Source organism: Dama dama, chromosome 23, assembly GCF_033118175.1.
Source record: "Dama dama isolate Ldn47 chromosome 23, ASM3311817v1, whole genome shotgun sequence".
NCBI lineage: Eukaryota > Metazoa > Chordata > Mammalia > Artiodactyla > Cervidae > Dama > Dama dama.
The window spans coordinates 37,535,184-37,547,485 of NC_083703.1; the positions used below are offsets into that span (position 1 = coordinate 37,535,184).

The window sequence follows — 12,302 nt, forward strand, 5'->3', positions numbered from 1 at the left end:
GCCATTTCCTATTCCAGGGGATCTTTCTGACCCTGGGATTGAACACAGGTCTCCTTTTCCTGCACTAGCAGGAAGATTCTTGCAACTACGTTGTTGCTCTTCATCACTAAGTCATGTCCAACTGTTTGTGACCCCAGGGACTGTAGACTGCCAGGCTTCTCTGTAAATAGGATTTCCCAGGCAAGGATACTGGAGTGAATTGCCATTTCCTTCTTCAGGAGATCTTCCCCATCCAGGGATTGAAATTGCGTCTCCTGCTGGTCAAGCAGATTCTTTAACTAAGTAATTTGAACAACTTGACTGTATATTCATGGTGAGATAAACACCTTAAGGTCAAAAAAGAATGCAAGTGAATTTTGACATTTTCTTAGCAGGTTAATGCTTGGTAGTTCTCTCGGTATTGCAACTCTGAACTCATTCTGTAAGAATCGTTTATTTGTACTTCTATTAATGAACAGTGAACTGTGCAAGAGGTACATTAACAGACTTGTTTATTAATGTACATGGTTATGGTATCTACCCAGCACTGTGACATTTATTAGTGTTGTTTTAGAGAAAACTTGGATGTTGCTTGTGTTTTTTAACCTTAAAAAAAGGTGGTATGAGTATGACACAGGAATATTTAAGAAGCTTAAAATTCCTAGTGAAGAAAATGTGGCTGAAGGTACATGAATCTCAAAAGGACAACTGCCTCATGGCCAGGAGTCTGGACCGTTTCCTGATGTGGTGGCAGGTTTGGACTTCAGAGTCTGGGATGCACAAGATGCCTTAGAGCCTGATGTGAGGTAGGCTGACAACATCCGGGACTCCACAATGCAGGGAACCTGGCAGCATTTTCAACAGATACCTCATTTGCACTTAATGGCTCTCCTTGGAAATCATAGTATCATTCATTTCCAGTTCACTGTTCTATACTACTTTTCTTCTTGTTAAAAAGACCACAGAGAAAAAGCACTTGCTGAAGAAAAAAGGAAAATATACATATACACATGTGTAATGAGAAACCATAACCTTAAAAAACTAATTTTCAAGTGAGTATATCCAATTTTGTTTCAGAAAAATTTTAAACCTCCAAAGGAAAAAAAACAACCCCCCCCCCAAACTTTGTTTTCTCTACATTAATTATAAAAACTGACTTAGGAATAGAAAAACTGAGAAGACCAATAACCACGATATGCTATTATTCAGTTCAGTCACTCAGTTGTGTCCGACTCTGTGATCCCAAGGACTGTAGCACGCCAGGCTTCCCTGTCCATCACCAACTACGCTATTATTACTAACAGATTAAACGTACTGTTACTCAGCTGGTAAAGAATCTGCCTGCAATGTGGGACCCCTGGGTTCAATCCCTGGGTTGGGAAGATCCCTTGGAGAAGGGAAAGGTTACCCACTCCAGTATTCTGGCCTGGAGAATATACAGTCCATGGGGTCAGACACGACTGAGCGATTTTCACCTTCACAAATGTACTGAAGTGCACCGTTGCGCTTTATATTAACTCATTTAGTGCTCAGAACAAACCTAGAAAGTGTTGAGACAATTATTATCTCATTTTCAATTTGAACAAACTGAGACCCAAGTCTAGGAAACGTGCAATAAACAATGACCCTATATGCGAGACAGCAAGAGACACAGATGTATAGAACAGTCTTTTGGACTCTGTGGGAGAAGGCGAGGGTGGGATGATTTGAGAGAATAGCACTGAAACATGTATATTACCATATGTGAAACAGATCGCCAGTATAGGTTTGATGCATGAGACAGGGTGCTCAGGGCTGGTGCACTGGGACGACCCTGAGGGATGGGATGGGGAGGGAGGTGGGAGGGGCGTTCAGGACAGGGGCCACATGCACACCCATGGCTGACTCATATCAATGTATGGCAAAAACCACTACAATATTGTAAAGTAATTAGCCTCTAATTAAAATAATAATTAAAAAAACAGGCAATACCCATTTTTAAAATTATTTCAGCATGTAGAAAAAGAACCCTCAAGCTCATGAATCTTGCAAGACATGAAGCTGGCATCAATAGAAACGACAGTCCAGTCTATGACTGCATATGAAAAAAGCAGAAAATGGTGGCCCTGAGGGAGAGCTTGGCCTGCCTAAGAAGAGCCCTGGCCTGGGAGGGGGCTGGGAGGGCTTATCGAGGAACTGAATGAAAGGTTGCAGACCTTAGCAGCGGTTGTGAAATGGGAGGTTTCCTCCACTTTGTCAGAAAACAAATTCAAAATGGTATTAGAAATGAAACAGATGGCTATAATTTCCTCTAAATATATATGTGTATTAAAATTACAATTTTAAGGCAATTTTGAAGGCAAAAGGAGAAGAGAATGGCAGAGGATGAGATGGTTAGAGCGCATCACCAACTCAATGGACATGAACTTGAGCAAACTTCAGGAGATAGTGGAGGGCAGGGAAGTCTGGTGTGCTATAGTCCACGGGGTTGCAAAGAGTCTGACATGACTTAGCAATTGAACGATGACAAAATTACAAATTATATTTTCGCTATTTTACCTAGAAAACTAAAGAAATCTTATTTTTAAAACAAAGTACCAAATTGATTAGTCAGCTGGATAGACAGGAAAGTTAATAGCTTTTCCTTATTAGCATCAACTACATAGATTCCAAAATTAGAAGACCAACTCTATTCACATTAAAAAAAAAAGTTTTTAGGAATAGTTTTTAAAAAGAAGGTTCAGAACCTATGTAAAGAAAAGTATAAATATAAAAATAGCATAAACTCTGAATAGAAAGGTATCTCATTTCCTAAGGGCAAGTCTTACCATTAGATTATCAGTTTTCTCATAATTAACATAGAAATATTTACCAAGTGATTCCAATAAGAATTCTAGTTTTTATAATTAAATTTTTACTTAAAATTTTTTTTAATTACATACTTTTCAAACAAATTCAAAAGACAAACCATTAATTTTGAGACTTCAGCAATATATATTAGTGACAAAAGATTAGTACTCATATCACATTTTATAAAGGACTCCTCTGTTAAAAAAAGAGACCACAAAAAGGAAAAACGGGCAAAGGATAAAATGAAGGAATCATATGTAAAAAAACAAATTGAAAAAGAATGAGAAAGAACCTGCCTTATCAGTCATGAACATATTATAGAGCCACTACCATGAAAACCTTGGTTTTGCCGGGCCTCTGGAGTCATCTGATGAAACCTTCAAAGCCCTTCTAGAATGCTTTTAAAGCATAAATCAAACACACAGGATTAAAGAAAATTAGACACACTAAAATCCATAACCTTCCTTGGTGAAGAGACACTAAAATAGAAGGCCACAGTAGACTCCACTACTTACATGAATTTTATCGAGGGCAAAATGAGTATTTCAGCTCAGTGGGGAAGTGCTGGCTCCCATATGAAATACAAGATGGTTCCCTACCTTGTGTCATAAGCAAAAGTGAACTCTAAGTTAGTAAAGGTTTTTTTTTTTCCCCCCATTTATTTTTATTAGTTGGAGGCTAATTACTTTATAATATTGTAGTGGTAGTAAAGGTTTAAAAAGAAAAAACTAAGCCTCAGAAGAGGTTAAGGAGATTGCATGTACAGTCTAAGAGCTGAGGAACCCAAAAGATACAATAAAATATTTTAAAAAGTTTTAAGAAAAAACACAGCATAAACAAGCTGAAAAGCAAACACTGGGTTAGAAACAAACGCTTAAAACTTAAATACATGGGTTAGTAGCTGTGCTATATAAAGAGCTCATAAACATCACAAAATCAGAAAACTGAATAGAAAAATTGGCAAAGGATATGAATAATCATTCCAAAAAAGAGCAACTCCAAATATGAAAAAATGCTCTACAGAAAATGCAAACTAATGTAAGCTAACATCTTACAAATATCAAAGTGGCAAAATTTAAAACTTGAGGACACCTCCTGCTCCTCATGGTGAATGCAGGGGGGAATATCCTTATATACTGCTAGTAGAAATGTAAATTGTTACAGATTTTTGGAAAGCAATTTACAAGACACGTCAAAATGAAAAAATAAATTTTCTTTGGCCAATAGATCCAACTCTTAGAAGTTAGATCCTATAGAAACAAAAAGGTATACATACAAGGATATTTATTGCAGCACCATCTGCAAAGGCAAAAACGGAAACAACGTAAATGCCCAATACTAGAGGAATGATTTATAAGTAAACTGTGATAATCCACAGCATCGAATATTAATATTGCAAAATCACTGAAACAGATGCTGTGTATGCTCAATTGTCTCTTTGCAGCCCCATGGACTGTAGCCCACCAGGCTCCTCTGTCCATGGAATTTCCCAGGCAAGAATATTTGAGTGGATTGTTATGCCCTCCTCCAGAGGATCTTCCCAACCAAGGGATCAAACCATGAATCTCCTGTCTCCTGCATTGGCAGATTCTTTACCACTAGCGCCACCTGGGGAGCTGAAATAGATGCTAGATGCATCCAAATTGGCTTGAAGGGATTTTCAGAATCTACCGTTAGGTAAGAACAGCAATATGAAGAGAAGAATATACAGATAATCTCATTTTTGTAAAATATCAAGAGTAAAATAATGCATATAGCAGAAAGGATACACATGCCAGATTGTAACAATGATTATCTCAGGGAGGAAAGTGGGACAGTGAGTGTTAGGATGACAGAGGAAATTAAACCAAAAAAAAACCGAGACCCTATGAAGTAAGCCCTCAAAATTATATTGTTGTTGTTCAGTTGCTGAGTCGTGTCCGACTCTTTGTGATCCCACGGACTGCAGCAAGCCAGGCTTTCCTGTCCTCCACTATCTCCCGGAGTTTGTTCAAGTTCATGTCCATTGAGTCAGTCATGCTCTCTAACCATCTCATCCTCTGCCACTCTCTTTTCCTTTGCCTTAAAATTAGATACATGTATGCTGCCTTTGCTGTTAAGTCACTTCAGTCGTGTCCGACTGTGCGACCCCATCCCTGGGATTCTCCAGGCAAGAACACTGGAGTGGGTTGCCATTTCCTTCTCCAACACATAAAAGTGAAAAGTGAAAGTGAAGTCAGTCAGTCATGTCCCGACTCTTCGAGACCCCACGGACCGCAGCCTACCAGGCTCCTCCGTCCATGGGATTTTCCAGGCAAGAGTACTGGAGTGGGGAGCCATTGCCTTCTCCGAGATACATGTATATATATCCACAAAAAATACATATGAAAGTAACCCCACTAAAATATTAAGTTATTTAAGAATAATAGCTTTTCAAGTGATAGTGATCAACACACTGAATGAACCCCATGTAGGAAGATCCCTACAAAGACAGTATACACCACATCATACCTTTGATTAAAAAAAAAAAAAATTCAACTCAAACTGGCTTAAACAAAAAGAGATATTATTGGCTCACATAAGTGAGAAGTCCAGAAGTAAGGCTAACTTCAGGTGCAGTTTGATCCAGACGCTCCAGACTTCATCAAGGCCCCAACTCAGACTCCCTTTCCTTTTCTTAGTACAGCCCTCAAGCTGGCTCCTTTAAATCAGAAAAACTGGCTACAGCAAGTTCAGAGTTATCACCCCACATTATCTCCAACAAAGTGTCGCCTTCTGCAGTTCCCGAGGGAGGCTTAGCCAACATGCTGTAACTAAGTGGCTTGATCTGAGTCTGTCACCCATCCGTGAACCATGTACTGGGGGGAGTGGGGCAAGTGGCACTGGTTTAAGAGAACCAGGTCAGCTCTAAAGCTGACGGTGTGACAATCCCATCCAAACTGCGTGAGTGACGGAGGGCCGTTATCCAAAGAAAAAGGGGATGGTACTTTGAGAATGACGTGGATGCTGGATGGGCGACACCAATATAACATGAAAAAGGAATAAAAGAAGATAATACAAATATCTGATGAAATACTAGAAGTGCTCAACCACACTAGTAATCAAAGAAATACAATAAAATTGCATACTTTTGTTATTTATCAGGTTAATGAAAGAAAAAGACACTGCTTGTATGTGAGAGAGACGGTGAGGGAGCAGGCCCCATGAAAAATAAAAGCTCAACCACTATTGGAAATGTCTGTGACAAAACAGCTGTAACTAAGAGGCAATGAAACAAAAGGCTAGCCAACAAATAGTAAAACTTAATGTAACAGAACTTGAGTCATGTTTCCTTTCCTCCAACCTGACAGATGTTCCTATTAAAAAGAAAAGAACAAGAACAACAAACCGTCCCCGCCCCCCCCCTCCCCCCCCCGCCAAGATATTTCTGGGTAAGTCTATATTCCTTATCTCCAAATCTTGACTTGGCTTACTCTTTCCGTTCTCTTTCTCCAACATTTCTAGACAAAACCCAAGATGAAATCTATAGCTGATTACCCTCAGCATAGCTGGGGTCAGAACTAGTATAAAATCATCTAAAACTGATTAAATTATCTTATTCCCATCTCTAACCAGGGAAAATAAATGAAGGACACAAAAATCTCCTAAGTATGACTGATGAAATGAACCTCAAAATATAGAAGCATAAGGCTTGAATACTGAAAAGACCTACAACCTATAGGATCGAGAGGATTATCCCACTTCATTTGAAAATCAGAAAAAAATACACATTAAATTGTATTTAAATATATTATAGATATGAGGTAGGTCTGTGTTATCCCACACTTGGAACAGAATCATGTAATCATGTGTATTTGAGTACATGAATCACAATGAATCAAAATCAAGACCAATTCCACTATGTTCAATTAGAAAGTCAAGTATGAATTTGTACATGGCAGCTGAGTACCTGAAATGAAAACACCCCCTAGATTTTGAGCAAAAGGCTGTTCCCAGATTTAATAACTTTTCTCATGTCCAATTATAAACAGGAAATTAAGGTGCCATAAGTTCTGACTTTTCTAGGCCAAAGATTTTCATTCCACCATGAGGAGGTAAAAGAACCAGGGGACCACCTACCCTACTAACTTTGAGGTAAAATGACTTACACAGTTGGTTTACATCAATGGGATTTACTCTATAACCAAAAAATCTGAAATACACCTATTACACATAACAAAAGAATGATAAACCTCCTATTTTAAAACAGAAAAACCACTACAATATTGTAAAGTAATTAGCCTCCAACTAATAAAAATAAAGGAAAAAAAACACAAGACACATATGGAGGGAGATTTAAAGGAAAGATTAAAAAATTGGTTTGAGATTTAAAAAACAAAACAAAACAAAAAAACAGAAAGCTAGTAACTAGCCATAGCAAAGGGAGCGGTTGTTAAGAGCATGGGCTCAGGAGTGAAGATGCCTTGACTGGAATCCACCTCTCACTGATTAGCTTTGTGATCTTTGGGAAGTTCCTTAAAATATTCATATTTCATTATTTTCATCTTTGAAATGGGCATAATAGCAGTACCAACCAATCTCTTAAGGTTGCTGTGAGGTTTAATGAGATAAACCAGCACTTAGAACAGGGCCTGACACCAAGGAAGCTTCAATAAATGTTAACTATCCCTCTTAATATAAACCGAAGTTATTTGTTTGTTTAGCTCTATATGAGTATTCCCAGAATTCAGAATGAAGTGAAGTGGAAGCTGCTCAGTCGTGTCTGACTCTTTACAACCCCATATATGGACTATATAGTCCATGGTATCCTCCAGGCCAGAATACTGGAGTGGGTAGTCTTTCCCTTCTCCAGGGGATCTTCCCAACCCAGGGATCGAACCCAGGTCTCCTGTATTGCAGACGGATTCTTTACCAGCTGAACCACAAGGGAAGCCCAAGAATACTGGAGTGGGTAGCCTAACTTCTAATCATTCTAATTTGCCCCATCTGCAAAAGGCACTCAACTTCAAATGACTGAGAAATGAAGAACTGACAAAATCCTGTTATTTAAGTGACAATTTTTAGCTATTACAACTACTTCATTTAGAAAACCTACACTATGAAACAAGAAGCTTGCAACAAGAGTAACTCTTGCAACAAGAGTTTTATATATATATATAAAATCTATATGCTATATTCCTACAGAATATAGGAAGTAGTATAATATTCAGGACTTCCTCAGCTGATGGGAGTAACAAGGAAATGTATAATATTCCTGCACAAATGCATCTAGGGAAAGCAGGCTAGATTTATTAAAAAACTATAAAAAGTTACAATATAAGTCAAACAAAATTAGTTGTTAAAGGTTAAGTGACTCATATGTATCCAAATTCTGACCAAATAAAGACAATCCAATGCATAGGAAGAATATTCTATGGCTCAAGGAGCAAACAGCAATAAACAGTAATGTCAATACAGAAACCACATAAATATACAAATCTACAGTTTTAATGTAACAACAAATCATAAGTACATGTGTTAGCTATCTTTCTCTAACATTAAAGTAGTATATGTTTCATCTTTTGTAAAAACATATCCAACGCATAAAACCTTTAATCCCATGTAATACAATCTAACAAGTGTGAACCACGTAGAATGTTAAGATTTTCTTTTATGTGAAGATATACATTTCAGTCTATTATCACAGGCATTGTAAAGGTGACCCACAAAAATGTTTATCGTTTGCAACTGTATATAGAGAACAAACCGCCCAGAAATTAGTATTTCTTATTAATCTTACTGAGTGGTATTAAAGTGGCCTGCCTGAAAGGGCAAATTACTTATCTGGAAACTTAAAATAGCAGAGATCAATGTATATTAAATAATACATGAGTGAAAAAAATATACAATGTACAATAGCAGGAGGTTACAAAACTGAATACTGTGTAAAAGATTTATTAGTCTGTACAAGTTTGTACCAAGATTTTCACTGCAACAGTATTTTCCCATATACATCGAAATCTGGAAGCAATATGCCTTTCTCAAATTATAGTTTAGTGTTTTTTCCCCCAACCCTCAAAACACAGAAATATGTTTTTTAATATCAACTAGTCATTTATGGAAGTCATAAGATATAGATATTCATTAACATTACACAAGCTATAATTGAAGTACCGGAACAAACACCACCAACATTTATGGGAAAAGGTGTTGGTTTTAAAGGTGGTAAGTGCTACATGAGTTACATAAACATACTACTCCTGTCCTTCTGAAACCAAAATGGGGGAACCTTATTGCCATTCTGTCAAACACCACACAACCCAAAATGCTGCACAGAGGCTCATGAAGCCATGTACACATCACAGAATTAAAACTCCAGCTAAGCAATGAGCTACTCTTGAAGTCAAGGAAGACCAAACTGCTTTAACATATTAATGCTACTTCAGAAGTATCATCAGAACAAACGGGATTTAATTATAAATTGGCCTCAATCACATCCTGCAAAGAGGATTTTGCTTAGTACTAAAGAGAATCCGTCAGCGAACATCCTAGGAAAGCTGTGGAATCATGCTCTTTGTTAGTCCTGAAGGGAAATCTGCCAGGTTTGATGACATCTGTGTATCTCCCAGTGGTCCTGGGGGTTCTACAATACCAATTAATTCAGTAATTGATAAGTATTTAAGCAAAAAGGAGACCAAAACTAGACTTTGTATCGACATATACTAGAGAGGTGGATTTTTAAAAAATCACATGATGAATGTAAATCATAAAATCAAATGTACTTATAAAGGTACACCTATTTTATGTTACATAAAAAACTGCAGATTGCAAACTGCATGCTTACGTTTTACCTGGAAAAGTCAATGAGTGGGCTTTCTCACAAATATTTACTGCCATGATACAAAACAAATATGTGCAAACTGCAAGGTCCCTAAAATAGCAGTTAGAGAGTTTATATACAGAAAGATGACATTATCTGATCAAATTCGCAAGAGATGGTGTCTCCCAGAGTTTATAACACAGAACAGTAACCACCACACGCTCCGCCTCCTTGGCCTTCTTCCCTGGGTGTCAGCTTGACGCCTTTATTCTGGTTCTCACTTTCCCACAGTCCAGGGGTCTGAATGATCTTTTCAACAAGTTCCTCAAAAGCACACTGTACACCATCACAGGTTTTTGCACTTGCCTCTGAAATTCAAGGAAAAACGTCAAGAGTATATTCTCTTTTAGTCATATTTCTATGTTTTTCTGGAAAACTATTACAGCAGAAATATCAGCAGACAATATATTTTTATATATATGGTTTCTCCCCACAGGTTTAATATTACTGAATCTCCTGCAACTCTCAAAGTTAAGCTATTTAAATTCTATCCATAAGATTAGTGGTATATAAGCTCAAGATTTCGTGGCAGAATTGTAAATTTTAACACCCTACTCAAATATCCTTAAGTGTGCCAAAGTTCTTAATTTTTTGTTTAGTTCTTAAATTAGCCTCTGAAGCAGATATCATTCCCATTTTAGAATAAGAAAATTTAAGCTCCAAGTTAAAACAATTAATCTGGTTGTTCTGTGCCTGCAACAAACAGGTGGTTGGATAAGTGATGTACAAACTGTGAACACTAGTTCCATTTTCAATTTATGCTCAGGAGACCCATGTGGATACTCAGGACTGCTCTCTCATCTTGTGTTTCCCCACTGACTTTTTCCCAGTCTGATGACTATTTTATGTTTTCATCTTAAAGCTACTCTACCTCAGCTGATGATCCAGCTCTACACTGGGAAAAGCAGAAACAATCTGGCAAGAACTACTGATCACGCCACTAACAGATTGACCAACCTACCCGCATTGTCTTTAGGCTTTGCCTTCACTTCTGTTACGATGGGCGAACCATCCTGGCTGCCGGCCGGGGCCATCCTTCTGTCTACTTCCCGGGATCCCAACCCTCATTCACTGAAGGATCGTGTACCCACTCTACTGGATTATATACCAACCAGCTTGAAAGCCCACCAAAATTACTGTCCATCTTATTAATCACTCACCCCGTGACTAACCAACCCGCCCTCCAGCCCACTTGTCCTCTAGTAGCCACCTACTTTTTCCACTCTCTTCTAAAACAAAACAGTGATAGAGTTATCTATAGAAGTTGTTACCACTTTTTCTCCAATTTTTCTTCAAACTAATCTAATTAGGCTTTTGATTACACCACTCCATGGAAACTGTTCTTTTAAAGATGACCAATACCCACTAGCTTGTCAAATCCAATGTCCTTTTCTTATTTGACATCTTGCAGCATTTGATACAGCTGGTCACTTTTCTCCTTTAAATACTTTGTCCACTTGACTTCCAAGACAGCTCAACACTCCTGGCGCTCCTCCCACTGGCACACCGTTCACAACCTTACTCACTGGCACCTCCCCTTCTGCTGACTTCTAACTGTTGGAGTACCCCAGGGTTCAATCTTTAGCCCTTTTCTATCCAGCTTTTCTTGTAGTGACTGCTCCAATCTCATGACTATCAATGCCACCTAAATGCCAATGACCACGATGTCCACTCATTGTCTCAAAGACAGTTCATTCTTATGTCTAAGCAGAAATCTTGGGTCCCTGTTCCTCTGCATAAACCTGTTCTTGTCTTGACCTTCCACATCTTACTTACGGCATCACCATTCACCTAGTTGCCCACGCCACAGACCTGAGCCCATCTTGGATTGCTCTTTCCTTACCCCGCACCCCCAACCTATCCACCTGACAGCTTTACCCTCAAAGTGTCTCCTGGGTCTGCCAACTTTCCACCACCACTACTGCCCACTGCAGTCAGCGCCCCCAGCATTACCCATTGAGGTCACTGTAAGCACTTGGCCTCTTGCTTCTGCTTCTTATGGTCAAATGAATCTTCTTAAAAGAATATCAAACCACAGCACTACTCCCATGCTTTCTACCACACTTGAAATACAATTCATTTCTTTACCATATCCTAGGAAGTCCAACACTAACTTCCATCATCACCAACCTTTCCTCCAACACACTCTGTTCCAGTCCACAAGCTTTCTCCTGTTTCTTGGACACACTACAGTGGTTCTTGCCTCAGGAATAAGATGCTCTCTATCTAGATCTTCATACCATGAAATCTTGCTCAAATGGTGTTCTCTCTAAGAACGTTTCCTTATCCCCCGCCCCCCGTCATTCTCTCCCCTTACACCATTTTATTTCATGCAGAGAACTAGTTATGAATTCCAGTCTGCTTCCCATACTGGAATGTAAGTAAGTTCCCTGAGGGCAGAGAGTTGGACCATTTTGTTCATTGTTCTATTCTGTGTTCAATAGATATTAATTGAACAAACTAATATATAGAAATGGAAGACACCTAGCAAGTAAGCAGCAGCAGTACTACACAAGCCCATTCTAAAACTTCCTACACTTTCCATTTGTACCACCCCACTTCTATCCATATATGATGTTCTCCCATTTCCATTTCCTGATTCCTACTAGGTTCATACAGTGGGGAACAGTGAAAACAGTGATTCTTAAAGCTGGCT

General features: G+C 38.5%; 1 protein-coding gene across 2 annotated transcripts in view; it reads right to left on the minus strand.

Annotated features, from left to right (window-relative positions):
- Positions 1-417: 417 nt before the first annotated feature.
- Positions 418-12,302, minus strand: part of RAB18 (RAB18, member RAS oncogene family) — a 36,377-nt gene continuing 24,492 nt past the window's right edge. For both annotated transcript variants that reach the window (XM_061126388.1, XM_061126389.1), the window contains one exon: positions 418-9,954. In XM_061126388.1, coding sequence (XP_060982371.1) covers positions 9,779-9,954 — 176 coding nt within the window. In that variant the 3' untranslated portion in view covers positions 418-9,778. The remainder of the gene's footprint in view (positions 9,955-12,302) is intronic.